This window comes from Elephantulus edwardii, unplaced genomic scaffold, assembly GCF_000299155.1.
Source record: "Elephantulus edwardii isolate Elephantulus edwardi_28Jun2011 unplaced genomic scaffold, EleEdw1.0 scaffold00017, whole genome shotgun sequence".
Classification (NCBI taxonomy): Eukaryota; Metazoa; Chordata; class Mammalia; order Macroscelidea; family Macroscelididae; genus Elephantulus; species Elephantulus edwardii.
Window position 1 is genome coordinate 9,100,241 of NW_006399767.1, and position 16,161 is coordinate 9,116,401.

Sequence of the window (16,161 nt, forward strand, 5' to 3'; positions counted from 1 at the left end):
ATTTCCATTTATTCATTGTTGCACATTTCTCTCCCTACCCCCCTCAAGTTCCCTATTCTCTTTAAAAAGATTCTTTCATTGTTGCACAATTTCCGCCCTCCCTCTACCCCCAGTCCACTTTCCTATGCACCTCTTATTCTCAAATGTTGTCATTCAAATGTTCATTATTTATCCCCTCTTTTCTTAGTTTCCCCCCAAACCCTCAAGTCAGTCCTGTTTCATAAGAGTGACATTATGCAGTATTTGTCCTTTATGACTGAGATATTTCACTCAGCATAATATCCCTCAGGATGACCCATCTTGTACATGCTCAAATACTTTCATAAAGTGTGCATGATCAGAAGAAGCACCAGATAGCACAAACAGCTAAGTGTTCAATTCTAACCAGAAGATTGGCAGTTTGAATCCCCTCAAAAGTACCTTAGTGAAAGGTCTGATGATTACTCCAGAAAAATTAACTATTGAAAACTGTGTGGAGCACATTTTTCTTCTCCCACACACGAGGTCTCCATGACTTGAAATTGCCTTCACAATAACCGTTTCCATAAGTTTGTTTGCCTTTTACAATAAAAAAGTTTGGTGTCATAATTTCTTAATATATTCAATTGTGGTTGGATATTTGGACTGTTTCCCTGTTCTTGTGATGGTGAATAATGCTACTTGGAACATTGGTATACAAGTCTCCATTTGTGCATCAGTTCTCAGTTTTTAAGGTTATATTCCAAGCAGTTGAATAACTGAGTCATATGGAATTTCTATGTTTAGCTTTCTGAGGAAATGCCAAACTCCCTTCCAGAATGGTTGTACCAATTTATAACCCCACCAACAGTGTATAGGAGTTCCTATTTCTCCACATTCTCTCCAACATTTATTACTTGCTGTCCTGTTAAACTTTGTCATTGCTACTGGGGTGAGATGGTACATTCACATGATGGAATACTACGCAACACGCAGGAACGAGGATTTTGTAAATCACTACTTAACTTGGGAGGGATTGGAGAACATTATGCTAAGTGGTCTCAGTCCCATAAAAAAAATACTGTATAGGACCATTTTTGTAGAAATAGATAACTAGTAAAACATGTATGAAGATCCAAGGGGGGAAGAAGGGGAGCACAGCAGTGAGGATGGGTGGGGGACATAATTATAGGGTCACACAATTTGATGGGTGGGTTAAGGAAATAGGAAATATCCAGTGTCAAAAACGATGTATATGAACTTTGTAAGTAAACTAAACTAAAATAACATTAAAACGTTTATATTAAAAAACAGAAACAAATACCCTAGAGGAGAGGACAGCTTTTGGAAAGAAGGGGCAACAGAAAAAAAGTTTGATGCCTTCTGAGAAAAGGATTACACAAGGGAAAGTAGATCTGGAAATATGAAGAATTTATGGTGCCACTGAGTTTTCAGGCAGTAATGTCCAGTGTGCAGTAAGTGTTTAGATCATGTAGGACTGTCCAACAGAATTTAATGTAATGGTGGAAATATTCTGCATAGATACTATCCAATAGCAACATCTGGCTGATGATATAATTGAGGTGTGCCTGATGTCTCTGAGGAATTGAGAATTTTCATTTTGCTTTATTTCAATTTCTTGATATTAAGTAGCCACATGCTGCAGATGGCGTACAGGTCTAAACCTTAAAAGAGAGAGAAAGATCCCATTTATTGAATTCTTCCACCAGTTAAGCATCTTGAATGCATTGTTAAGCAATTCAATTATCCACGGTATCCAATGGACTTGGTAGGTGCCACGGAGTCAATTTTTGATTAATAGAGTCCCCACGTGATAGAGTAGAATTGCCATATAGGAATTTGTAAGGGAAAAGATTGTCATATCTTTCTGCTACTGATGGTGGGACAAATTTAAGCCATTTAGCAGCCGTGTACATAATCATTTTGCCAGCAGGGTTCCTTCCCTCCAAAGTCACCTGCTCACTTCACTGCCTCTGCCTCGATTCCTATTCATAGCCACCTTCCATTGAGTTTCTTAGGCTGTAAATTGTAATGGTAGGAGATTGCTCGTCTTTCTCCCTTGAAGCCACTGGTGCATTCATGAGAAGAACATCCAGAGATGTTCTGTCTTTGAGCTAGCAGTTTCACAACATCACTCACCACAGCCTACACCAGCAGAGTTCCTCTCTCTATGGGAGACAGAGTAGCGTTTATTCTTTCCTTTTCACAATAAAAATTGACATTGAAAGAAAATGAATTTATAGTAAAATAGATGTACTTTCTAGGTATTTTCTATTAAGATACTTGGGCTTCTTGTGCAACACAGTAATTTTTATCTTTTTCTTTCAGGTGGTTTGCTCTGTTGGAGATTCATACATTAATTATTTTAATACTTTATAAATATGACTGTAGTCTCCTGGACCCAATACCAAAACAGGTAAGTGCTTTCAGAATTTTAAACCTCATTTTGATTTTCAAATTTGATATATGTTCTAAATCCTTGGTTTACGTTACTAGGGAGAAGTTGACTGAGCCTCACTTAAGTCTGACTTAACAGGTGCTTTAGACTGAACTCAGCTGGGAAGATACTGTATCTGCAGATTTTCAGAGGTGGTTAATTTCACAGGAAGAGATTTCCCTTCTTTCTCGCTCGTAAAACAAAACCAAACTTGTGGATTCAAACTGTTTACCTTTAGCTTACAGTGCAATTCCATACCACTAAGGCAGCAAAGCTGCATGCATGAGAAGATAGTGAGTACTTCTTAATTTAAAGAACTAGTCTGCAATTGAGTGTTAATTGAAAGACTGGGCATTCAAAGAGCTGAACTGCATCATGGGAGTAAAATACACAACAATCTGCTTCCTTCCATTAAGACAGCAGCCTAGAGTCTCTACTCTGCCTTACAGAGTCACTGTGAGTTGGAGTTGATTCAACAGTGGTGAACTTACCACCTGGTCAGTATCTAGTAACTGTGTCATTTTCTCTCACTGAGGGTCTTCCTCTCTTTCATTGACCCCTTCACTTTGCAAGCATGATGTCTTATTCCAAGGACTGGCCCCTCCTGACAACATGTCCAAAATATATGAGACACTATGTATGGGGATAAAGAAAACTTTTGGGTGACATTTCAGTAGCAATTCTTTAAGAACAAAGTGAAACAGAAAGTATTATATTATAAATACTCCAATTTCGGCACTTTTCCTTGAATGTCATACACTCTTGTATTTTGAGTACAAGACATTTTATGTCATGATGAGCTCTTAGAATCCTACAATAAAGAAGAAATCCACCACAACAAGATAAAGGTAAATAACCCAACTGAAAAATGGGCACAGGATATGAACAGATACTTCACCAAAGAAAACATTCAGATGGCAAACAAACACATGAAGTAATGTTCAAAATCCCTAGCTCTAAGAGAGATGCAAATCAAAACAACTATGAGATACCATCTCACCCCAGTAAGGATAGCAAAATTTAACAGAGCAGCAAACATCAAATGCTGGTGAGGTGGTGGAGAAACTGGAACCCTTATTCACTGTTGGTGGAAGTGTAAAATGGTGCATCCACTATGGAAGACTGTACAGTGATTTCTCAAAAAGTTCCAAATAGAAATACCATTTGAAACAGCAATTCCACTGCTGTTACATTATCCTAAAGAAACCCTAACTGCCACCCAAGTAGGTATATGCACACCCATGTTTATTGTGGCTTTGTTCACAAAAGCAAAGAGCTAGAAACAACCCAAGTTACCATCAACAACAAATGGATAGAGCAGCTCTGGTGTAGTCACACAATGGAATAGTATGTTGTTGTTGTTGTTGTTGTTGTTGTTGTTGTTGTTGTTATGTGCCGTCGAGTCGTTTCCGACTCATAGCGACCCTATGCACAACAGCCCTAAATCCTGCTCTATCCTGCGCCAACCGCACCGCCTCTGACACACCCATCCCGATTACCCCAGTCACCGAATCAATCCATCTCATAGAGGGTCTTCCCCTCCTACGCTGTCCCTCCACCCTCCCAAGCATGATGTCCCTCTCCAAGGACCCGTCCCTCCTGGCAACATGTCCAAAGTATGTCAGACGAAGCCCCAGAATCCTTGCCTCCAAGGAGTAGCTTGGTTTAATCCTCTCCAAGATGAATCTGTTTGTTTTCCTGGCAGTCCATGGTACATTCAGTACCCTTCTCCAGCACCACAGCTCAAAAGCATCCACTCTCCTCCTGTCCTCCCTAGTCATTGTCCAACTCTCTGATGCATAACAAGCGATTGCAAATACCATGGCCTGTATCAGGCGCACCTTAGTCTCCAGAGAGACACTGTTGCTCCTGAGTACTTTAGAGAGGTCCCTAACGGCAGACTTTCCCATCGCGATACGCTTTTTGATTTCCTGACTGCTGGTGCCAAGAGTGTTGACTGTGGAGCCGAGCAAACTGAAGCTGTGAACAATCTCAATCTCTTTGTCATCCATCCTGATGCTGCCAATTGGTCCAGTGGCGAGAATCTTTGTCTTCTTGACATTGAGCCTTAGTCCATACTGAAGGCTACAGTCCTTGACCCTTCGCAGCAAGTGCATGAGGTCCTCCTCAGTTTCAGCAAGCAGGGTTGTGTCATCTGCATAATGGAGATTGTTAATAGATCTTCCACCAATCCTGATGCCACAGTTCTCCTCATAGAGCCCACCCTCTCGGATAATCTGCTCTGCATACATGTTGAAAAGGTATGGAGACAGGATGCATCCCTGGCGTACACCCTTCTCAATTTTGAACCATGCAGTGTTACCCTGCTCTGTTCTGACTACTGCCTCTTGGTCCAAGTATAGGTTTCGTATTAGCACAATTAAATGTTCTGGGATTCCCATTCTTCTCAGAGTCAGCCACAGTTTGTTATGATCCACACAGTCAAATGCCTTTGCATAATCAATGAAACACAGATTGGCATTCTTCTGGTATTCTCTGCTTTCAGCCAAGATCCATCTAACATCAGCAACAATATCCCTAGGACCACGACCCCTTCTAAACCCAGCCTGGACTTCCGGCAGTTCTCTGCTGATGTGCTGTTCTAATCGTTTTTGGATGATCTTCAGTAGAATCTTGCTTGCATGTGAAATCAATGACACTGTTCTGTAGTTTCCACGCTCAGATGGGTCACCTTTCTTTGGAATGGGAATAAATATAGTATGCAGTACTGAAAAACAAGAAGTCATGAAATATGCAAAATGGATGACCCTGGAGGACATTATGCTGAGAGAAATATCTCAGTCACAAAAGGACAAATATTGCATAGGGCCACTGTTGTGAAACGGAACTGATATTGGGGTTGAGGGATGACAGAGAAGGAGGGGAGGAATAATATATACTGCATTGAGATAGATGAGGGACAGAACTGTTTAAAAGGGATATATGATTGAGTAGTATTGTCATGATAGGAGTCCCGAATGAAGGCTGCACAGTAGAGTGGACTTGGGGGGAGGGATTGCATAACAATAAAAGAGTTTTTCTTTTCAAGGAGAAGAGGTTGGGCAGGGAGAAAAGTGCAACAATGTATAACTGGAAACCTTAAGTCTCTGTAAACTTTCATTAAAATTAATAAGGAAAAAAAAGAAGAGATCAAGGCACTTTTTACAAAGCTTCTCTGTTGCGTAGTTCTGTTGGCAAAATGAAGATGAGGGAAAGCTTTTCAGCCACAGACACTCTGTAGTTTCTGATTCTTCAAGGCAGATGTCACAGGACTGACTCAGCATACTAAGATTGTCTTACCAAAAGTCTTTTCAGATTGAAGGGATGACATTTGTGTATACCATGCAAATCCAAACTTTGGAATAAGTAATTTTGACCAATTCCATAGGAAAGATTTATCCGAGCAGTTTGTTTCTAGCTAAGGATTCTATTACCTCTATTTCTTTTCCTGATTTACATACATGCTATTTTAACCTTGACACTACTGTTAACAACAATAACATCAACCTTGTATGCACATAGATAATATACTATCATTCATAACTTTGTGTTTCAAAATGTTGCTAACGTAATAGAGTGGTATTTTAAAAAATTGTTTAATTTTTAAAGGGATCATGGTATCTGAGAACAACTCACAAAATTCTGTGGCTTTTCTTTGTAGAAAAGTACATGTTGCTGCTGCTGCTGTTGTTACTGTTATTGCTATAACTCGTAGCTAGCCTATGAGCAATAGATCTGAATCCTTCCCTGTCCTGAGCCAACCTCACTGTCTCCGATGCACCGGCCCCCATTGTCACAGTCAATGTGTCAATCCATCTCATCCTGGGTCTTTCTCTCCTGCACTGAAGAATCCAAAAATTGTGGAACTCATCAATGCAAATATCTCTCAACCTCCTAAACTCATGCTTTGTACCTTTTATAGGAAATTACAATTAAAACCTGAGGACTCCAAATGTTGATTCCTATCTCTTAATTTCTACATTTTTTTCTCTATTTCCATTTGTAGAGTTTCCAACATCTGGTGGGTATTCAGCAACCAGAAGGACAATGCCGAATGGAGTATAAACAAAGAAAATGATGTTCACTGGACCAGGGCTGTTAGGAAGAGTAACTGCCAGTCATCCGCTGTCTTCCACTAATCTAGCAGCCGTTGCACTGCAATCTGAGCTTTACCAAAGCATGCCCCTTTGTCTTAGGATTCAGTTCAGTAAAACCTCCTAATTGTATATATGCTTGTTGTCTTAAGTAGACCAACGAACCTGCAATCACCCTCAAAACTAGAGACCTGACTACCTGGGTTGAGGGGAAAATATTTAAATGACCAAAAGCCAAACAAGCAGTTATTTCTATAATAGTTTAGGATTTGATTTTCATGCATAATTGGACTAAAACAATTTACAAAACTAAAACTTTAAATAAAAGTATTACCATTTGAGTAGAACCCTTGGCACGTGAAATTGACTTTGAAAGCCTACTTAAATTTATATACTGAAAAACAACTATCTTAGACTCTAACAATATTAACAATTTAGGTAATTTTCCATTTATTTTAATACAATGCCTAACATTTGGAATTCTTTAGTTTTGTTAATGGGGACTTTTAATTATAAACATGCCTAAGGATGCATTAGTACATGGAATTATCACTTCCTAAATCCTGTGAAGACAGAGATCATGTCTCTGCTTGTTTCTACACTGCTATGCAATAATAAATGTGCATTAAAACTGTGAAGATCCACCTACATGCAAGTTTTTGTGTTGATTTATTTTTTATAAAACTCCAAGTATTGTGTAACACTAATAATTTCTGCTTGCAGATCATTGTTATTGTTGTTGTTGTTTGGCACTGCTGAGCAGGAACTGACTCAGCTGAGCCTCCAGTGGGTTTTCAAAGGCAGTAAATCACACGGGAGGAGATAGCCCAGCTGACTCCCATGGCGTGGTTTGTGGACTTTGAAACAGATACCTTATGGAGTTCATCAGTTCATCCCTGCCATAAGTTTCAAATCACAATGAAAGGTTTAGCTTTTGTGTGTTTTGCGTAATTTGCATGATGTTTAAAGCAATACCAATAACCTTAGAAAATCTATGGGAACCAAGCAAAGTGTGACTAGTGATGAGAGAAACATCATAATATTACAGGAGAAAGTGAACTTGATTGAGGTCTGTAGTTTGGGTTGCCCACCGTATTAAGATAAATGAATCCAGTGTAGAGACCATTACAAAGAAAGAAAGGGAACTTTATAAAGCTGTCGCTGCAGCTCTGCCTACCACCTGCCATTGACCTTCAGTTTGAAAGTCCAACACGTAACACACTATGGTTGTTGGCAGCTACATCAGCAGGCTAGAACGTTTTGCACTTTTTGCAAAATATCTTTTTATCTGGTAATGAAAATGCAGCTCTTATGTGGGTGCAGCGAGTGTATAATGTTGTTGTTATGTGCCGTTGAGTCGCCTGCAACTCATAGCGACCCTGTGTACAACAGCCTTAAACCCTGATCTATCCTAAGCCAAATTTATTGTCTCTGACATACCTACTGCCATTACCCGAGTCACCAAAACAATCCATCTCATCTGGGGTCTTCCTCTCCTGTACTGTCCCTCCACACTCCCAAGCATGATGTCCCTCTCCAAGGACTAGTCCCTCCTTGCAACATACCCACAGGATGTCAAGACAGAGCTTTAGAATCCTTGCCTCTGAGGAGTAGCCTGGTCTCATCCTCTCTAGGGTGAACCTGTTTGTTCTCCTAGCAGTCCATGCTATATTCAATACTCTTCTCCAACACCACAGCTCAAAGGCATCAATTCTCATTCTATCATCTCTAATCATTGTCCAACTTTGTAGTATTTATAATACATAACTAAAACTCTCTACCACTGAGTCATTTCTGAGTCACAATTAACACACACACACACACACACACACACACACACACACACACACACACTGACTTTCCATGGTGGTAAATTGCAACAGGAGGAGATTGCTCATCTTTCTTCAGACCACTAGGGAGGTACAACTGTTTAAGAAAGAGCTATGCCACCAACACTCCCTCTGGTCAATAGTTTTTGTTATGTGCCCCCGAGTCAGAACTCACCCAGAGCTGACTCTCCAGTGAGTTTTCACAGTCTATAAATTGCGTGGGAGAGGATTGGTCATCTTTCTCCCCTAGAACACCATGTGGATTTGAACCTGCTGCTTTTGGTTTGGCAATGCAGCTCCTTTACCACTAGGCCATCAGAGTAGCTCTGGTGAATAGTAGGCAGTTAGCAATTAAGTCATGGGTGATTCAAAAGTTACATGTGGATTTTCAAATACACTGAGAGGGTGTGGGCATCTATGCCCTTTGTCAAAGGTCAACTCAACCTACAGCAGCACGTTCTCTTTAGGAAATAGCAAATCCCTGTGGGCTGATGCTTCCCCAGCCCCCGTCATTTTGTTAGAGGTAATATTTTGCAGATGCATAAAAATAAAAGTGTGGCCCACTTTGCAGACGCCACCACCTCAGTAGCACACTTGTTCGCTCCACTTGCCCCCAGCCACAGTCAATCCCACTGTGTACTTGACTTCGCTGTCAATGGTGAGCCTTTAGGTGACGACACCTTTGAGCAGTTTGCCGATCAAGTCCAAATGACAGTGGAAAACTTCCGTGCTCTGAGTACTGAGGAGAAAGGATTTGGTTACAACGGTTTCTGCTTTCACAGACTCATTCCTGGGTTTATGTGCCAGGGTGGTGACTTCACACGTCATACTGGTGGCAAGTCCATCTACGGGGAGAAGTGTGATGATGAGAACTTCATCCTGAAGCACACAGGCCCTGCCAATTCTGTCCATGGGAAAGTCGGACCCAATACTGATGGTTCCCAGGGTTTTATCTGTACTGCTAAGACTGAATGGTTGGATGGCATGCATGTCGTCTTCAGCAAGGTGAGAGAAGGCATGAACATGTGGAAGCCATGGAGCGCTTCGGATCCAGGAATGGCAAGACCAGCAAGAAGATCACCACTGCTGACAATGTCCACATTGTGGACAACTCTAGTGTGATCTGTAGCTCATGTTTTCTCTTAATCTCCAGGGCCCTTCCTTCTAGTGCTCCAGAGAATCACCCTGCTACCCCGTGTGCTTGCAATAATCTTTGAATCCTTGTGCTCTTGCTACAGTTCTTTGCATTCCATGTTTTCTTTCTTCCCCTCCAAGGTTAACAGGATTGCAGAGTTAAATTTATGACTATGAAATAAAAACTAGACAACAAAAAAGAGAAAGAGAGAAATAGAAGTGTACTGATACATTAAGCCAAAAGCCACATTTGCAGGCAAGAAGCTGTGCTGCAATCCCAAAAATCATGTAGTTTGAGGCCAGTGGCAGCTCCATGAGAGAAGGATGGGCAATGTCCTACCGTGTGATTTACTGCCCCTGAAAACTGGCTGGAGGGTCAGCTATGGGTTGGTTCCAACTCTATGGTACACAAAGACAACAACATAAGAACTGAAGGGGGTCTGGTGGCCTAGTGATAAGGAGTTTTTTTATAGAGTCTCTGCCATCCCAAAGATGTGCGGTTTGCATCTACCAGCTGCTCCACAGATGAAAAATGGACAATCTCCTCATTTGTGATTATACTGCCTCTGAGAACCCACTGGGTAGTCAGCTATGACTTGATTCCTACTCAACAACTTAACAACTTAAGAACTTGAAGACTGAAATAATGATCCTGTCATACAGAAAAGAAATCCCATCATGTTGAAGGGGAATATATGACTAGAAACTGTGAATAAGGATGTCACGATTTGTCCTGCAACACCCAACGCTGTGCCACTTGCCCCTTTTAAGTCACAATCAGTGAGTCCTGCGGGGCACGTGGTTGTCTGTGGCGTGTTTGCTCCCTTGTGCTCAATTACCCTATGGGGCTGATAATCATTGCTTAGTCATCTATTTCGTACCATAAAGTAGGTGACTCTCTAGGAGAAAATGAAGTACTTCGGGGTGCATTGACTCAGACTAACGGAGTGATGCTAAAGCTTAGCTAGCAGCTTGGAGCTTAGCAGGCTCAGGGGTCTGCAGTCTCAAGGGTGAAAGAAAGCAGCTCAGCCACCCATCGTGACTCTGAAATTTGCAGACAGCAACCTGGCAGGTTCTGCTAAATATAGCAGATGCGTTCTTAAGGATTGAGTGTCTCGCCAAACAGCTGAGACCCACAGAGAAGCGCTGTATTTGCATATAATACCCACTTCAGCTCAATTTGCTGGCACTCCAGGCTAGTGGAACTCACTGAGGAGAGAATAAAAGGCAAAACTTGACCTTGGTGGTGTATCTCCCTGTTCTTACTTGGTAAGAGTGTCTGTTGGCTGACAAGTTTATGCATTTGGAAAAAGAGTGCTGGCACAAGAGCTCTCTTAACCTTTGCTATAATGAAGGGTAAGAGGAACAAACTGAAACTATTTCTTGGAGGCTCCATATTTCTCTTTTTTTACCCCCCACCTGGATATTTCTCATTTATATTTACATCATTCAGTTACAGGATGCATTCTCATGTATTATCTTTTTTTTTGTTTGTTTTTATTCCAAGAGCAGAGATTTAAAAAGGACTTTGGGTTCATGGAGAGTTGTTTACTTGGGAGATATCCCCAGGCAGCAGGGATTGGATCAAACCACACTAGGCTGGCCTTATCAGGGTAGCTGTTGTGAAGTTACCATTCTATATATGCTAAGAGCATATAGAATACCTTCCAGTGTTGTTTGTCTGAAAGACAAAAGGTAGAAGAATTTATCAAGTGGATCCTGTTTTCCACTGATTTCTAATTACCCCTGGGAACATCAACCCTGCACTTGTAAGCATTGTACTTGGGTGGACGGAGCAGGTTCTCACCTTGTCAGAGAAAGCAGAGGGAAGTCAGCATGAGGGAAGTCTGAGCTCGTGTAATATTGTGCATTGCAGCTGAAATCAGGCTTGGACTAAGGGAATGTGACATAAGGGCACCGAATGTATCTGATACCCTCCATTCCATCTACTACTTATGTCTGCTCATAGTCCACATTAAGTCAAATCATTAGTGCATCTTCAAAGGAACAAGTCTCAAGCTCTAGTGAAGGCTGAGGATGCAAAGGCAATTTTAAGAAAATACAGTCTCAGAATAAGTTTGCCACTGCTTCTGAAGCCAAAATGAATATTCATCATTTCACTTTACTAGTTTTCCTAGATTGTCCTCACCCTCTGGTCTAGACAGGTTTTCTGGTAAATTCATATACCTGAATGATCCTTAACTATCTTCCTTTTGTTGAAGAAGTTAAAGAAGGTACTAGAGTAAATTTTCTCAGTTTCATTTATAGCTCCCTCTCTCCATTCTGTTGTTGTTATGTGCAACTCATAGTGATCCTATGCACAATAGCTCCGAACGCCACCATATCCCAAGGCAATCTCACTGTCTCTAACACACCTACCCCCATTACCACAGTTACTGTATCAATTAATCTCATCTAGGGTCTTCCTCTCTAGCTCTGTCCCTCTGCCCTTCCAAGCATGATGTTCTGCTCCAAGGACTGGCCCCTCCTGGCAACATGCCCAATGTATGTGAGATGGAGCTTGACAATCCTAGCCTCCAAGGAGCAATTTGGTTTTACTCTCTCTGGGACAGATCTGTTTGTTCTCTTAGCAGTCCATGGTATGTCCAATAATCTTCTCCAGTACCACAACTCAAAGGCATCAGTTCTTCTTGTGTCATCCTCAGTCATTGTCCAGCTCTCTCATGCATAGCAAATAATTACAAAGACCATGGCTTCAATGAGATGCACCTTAGTCTCTAGACTGACATGGTTGTTCTTCAGCACTCTGAAGAGGTCCGTGACAGCAGATTTTCCCAGTGTGGTTCATCTTTTGCTTTCCTGACTGCTAGTCTCATGCGTGTTTAGCATCACTTCTTTCTCTTTAGGATAAACCAGGTCAGTTTCTTCCATGAGAGAAGTTATTCTATTTGTTTGTTTGTTTGTTTGTTTTTGCTGGTGACAATTGTGGCTTCAGTTCCAGCAGAAACATTACTATGTTATTCAGTAAAATTATCTCCTTATCACCTAAAATTTCAGATAAAGGACATTCCCTAAATGGTTCATTGGAAGTAACTGGCAAACTTCATTCATTTGTTTCCAGCCATGTATTTTCTGAGTATTTGGGGACATACCAATAGATACTATTCATTAGATTGAACAGATCAGGTGCATATAATACACTGTGAATACAGAGAGCACAGAATCGTGACTTACACACTGTCATCCCTAAAAGTGTACTTTAGCTGCTTCTGGATGATGTGGTATAAGATTTATCAATGGATCTCGTACTCATTCCCATCATTAGATTTCATTGCCTTAAAATAGATCCTCTGCTCAAAAGCGATGTTATGAGAGAGCTTATAGGATAGCAGGCACTTTGTAAAATCTGTAATGGCTTATGTGCTGATGGCAGAAGCATTACAAGCAGGAAAGCAAACATAAATCAGAAATGGGTATAATTCCAGGAAGGAGGAGTTGCTGTCCTTTCACCCCCAAGAAGAATGGATTCAAGTATCTGCTTTCCTGCATGAGAGATAGTACTGTAGTAGTATTTTCTCGTTGCCGTTTACTCCTGGCACATCAGAGTTGCAGCAGTGCAGTAGCTCGATCAGTTTTGTTGTTGTTGTTATGTGCCGTCGAGTCACTTGCGACTCATAGCGACCCTATCTATGTACAACAGCCCTAACTCTGCTCTGTCCTGTGCCAATCGCACTGTCTCTGATACACCCATACTGATTACCCCAGTCACTGAATCAATCCACCTCATAGAGGGTCCTCCCCTCCTGCGCTGTCCCTCCACCCTACCAAGCATGATGTCCCTCTCCAAGGACCGGTCCCTCCTTGCAACATGTCCAAAGTATGTCAGACGAAGCCCCAGAATCTTTGCCTCCTAGAAGCAGCCTGGTTTAACCCTTTCCAGGATGAATCTGTTTGTTTTCCTAGCAGTCCTTGGTACACTCAGTACTCTTCCAGCACCACAGCTCAAAGGCATCAATTCTCCTTCTATCCTCCTTAGTCACTGTCTAACTCTCTGATGCATAACAAGTGATTGCAAAGACCATGGTGCCTGTATCACACGCACCTTAGACTCCAGAGAGACACCATCGCTCTTTAGTACTTTGGAGAGGTCCCTAACAGCAGACTTTTCCATCGCAATACGTCTTTTAATTTTCTGGCTACTGGTGCCAAGAGTGTTGACTGTGGAGCCAAGAAAACTAAAGCTGTGAACAATCTCAATCTCTTCACCATCCATCCTGATGCTGCCAATTGGTCCAGTGGTGAGAATCTTTGTCTTCTTGACATTGAGCCTCAATCCATATTGGAGACTGCAGTCCTTGACACTCTGCAGCAAGCACTTCAGGTTCTCCTCAGTTTCAGCAAGCAGGGTTGTATCATCTGCATATCACAGATTGTTGATAGATCTTCCACCAATCTTGACCCCACATTTCTCCTCATAGAGCCCAGCCTCCCAGATAATCTGTTCTACATACAAGTTGAAAAAGTATGGAGACAGGACACGTCCCTGGCGTACACCTTTCCCAATTTTGAACCATGTAGTGTTTCCTTGTTCTGTTCTGACGACTGCCTCTTGGTCCAAGTAGAGGTTTCTCATTAGCACGATCAAGTGTTCTGCGATTCCCATTCTTCTCAGACTCAGCTACAGTTTGTTATGGTCCACACAGTCAAATGTCTTTGCATAGTCAATGAAACACAGATAGACATTCCTCTGGTACTCTCTGCTTTCCGCTAAGATCCATCTAACATTAGCTACAATATCCCTAGTAACACAACTCCTTCTAAACCCAACCTGGACTTCTGGCAGTTCTCTGCTGATGGGCTGTTCCAGTTGTTTGTCGATAATCTTCAGAAGAATCTTGCTTGCATGTGAAATCAATGATATTGTTCTATAGTTTCCACACTCTGTTGGGTCACCCTTCCTTGGAATGGGAACAAACATAGACCTCTTCCAGTCAGTTGGCCAAGTGGTTGTTCTCCAGATTTCTTGGCACAACTTGGTGAGCACATCCAGGGCAGCATCTGTTAGCTGAAATATGTCAATCGGTATACCATCTATTTCTGGGGCCTTGTTTTTTGCTATTTCCTTCAAAGCAGCTTCAACTTCTTCCTTCATCACCATAGGCTCTTGCTCATATGTTGTTTCATGAAATTCTTCCGTGTCTGCGAATTCCCTTCAATACAGTGACTCAGTATATTCTTTCCATCTCCTTTTAATACTTCCTGGATCATTTAATATTCTGCCTAAAGCATCCTTGATTATAGCAACTCGAGGTTTGAATTTGTTCTTCAGTTCCTTGAGCTTAAGAAATGCTGAGCGAGTTAGGCCCTTTGATTTTCTGACTCCAACTCCTTGCACATTTCATTGTAATATTTTACTTTGTCATCCCGTGCTGCCTTTTGAAATCTTCTATTCAACTCCTTCTGCTTTGACTTCTCTGCACTCCAGCTCAATTTTCAGAGTATCTTCTGACATCCATTTTGGTCTTTTCTTTACTACAAGAAAATCACCATTTTTTCAACCATGCCTACACTATTCAGGAATATACTGAATAAACAGTGGAGTGGCAGGAGAGAAAGGCAGGATGTTAACAGAAGATATGAATGTATTCCTGTCCACCTGATGGTTGGATGCTTCACATGTAATGGGGACTTTCTGTGGGCCAGGGAACCGGAATATGAACTGAACACACAACTACCTTGGTGGTGAAGAAGGCTAAGTGGTGGTCTGCTAATTGAAAGGTCAACAATTCAAACCCTCAGTGTCTCTGCTGAAGAAAGGTGTCCAGTGTCCTCCTGTTAAGATTTACAACCTTGGAAATATTTTTTTTTGCTGTGTATTACATCTTATTATGTCAGATGGATGAGGGCTTTAGGAGACAATGAGGCGTACTCTATTCTTCTTGGCAGCCGTCTTCCTCGGGGGAGGGGAGCAGGACTTGGCTAAGTGCTTCTCACTCATCATGGCTTAGTTTTGGCTTAGTTTTGGCCTGATAATCATTGTCGCTTGGCGGTTGAGTTCTCTAGACACTTTCTTCAACCTTAAGTATTGGTGGAAAAAAATGAATTTATGCAAAGTGGAATTTTGTCTGTCTTATGAATATGAAGCAAGAGAAGTTAATATAGTTGAAAATAAACCCTCTGATATCTGGGAGATAGAGAAAGAAGCAAAGGGAAAAGAAATGGTTGAGGAACTAGCTTCCTTATGAGACTGAAAATTAGGTATAGTAGGTGTAAAGGAGGAAGAAGACCAGAAGGGTAACAGGTGATGACTGGAGGGTAGACTCTTAAATTAGCACTTCTCACCACAACAAGATAAAGGTAAACAACCCAATTACAAAATGGGCCCAGGATATGACAGACACTCCACCAAAGAAGACATTCAGATGGCAAAAAAACACATGAAGAAATGGTCAAAATCCCTAGCTCTAAGAGAGATGCAAAGCAAAACAACTTTGAGTTATCATCTTACCCCCGTAAGAATAGCAAAATTTAACAGAACAGCAAGCAACAAATGCTGGCGACGTTGAGGAGACACTGGAACCTTTATTCATTGTTGGTGGGAGTGTAAAATGGTGCAACCACTATGGAAGGCGGTATGGTGCTTTCTCAGAAGGTTGCAAATAGAGATACCATTTGGCCCAGCAATTCCATTACTGGGAATTTACCCTAAAGAAACCATAACTGCCAC

General features: G+C 41.5%; 1 protein-coding gene and 1 pseudogene across 1 annotated transcript in view; both read left to right on the forward strand.

Annotated features, from left to right (window-relative positions):
• Positions 1 to 6,494, forward strand: part of LOC102861111 (24-hydroxycholesterol 7-alpha-hydroxylase-like) — a 182,423-nt gene extending 175,929 nt beyond the window's left edge. The window contains exons 11-12 of the mRNA XM_006881929.1: positions 2,308 to 2,395; positions 6,423 to 6,494. Coding sequence (XP_006881991.1) covers positions 2,308 to 2,395; positions 6,423 to 6,494 — 160 coding nt within the window. The remainder of the gene's footprint in view (positions 1 to 2,307; positions 2,396 to 6,422) is intronic.
• Positions 6,495 to 8,697: 2,203 nt separating this feature from the next.
• Positions 8,698 to 16,161, forward strand: part of LOC102856387 — a 106,473-nt pseudogene continuing 99,009 nt past the window's right edge.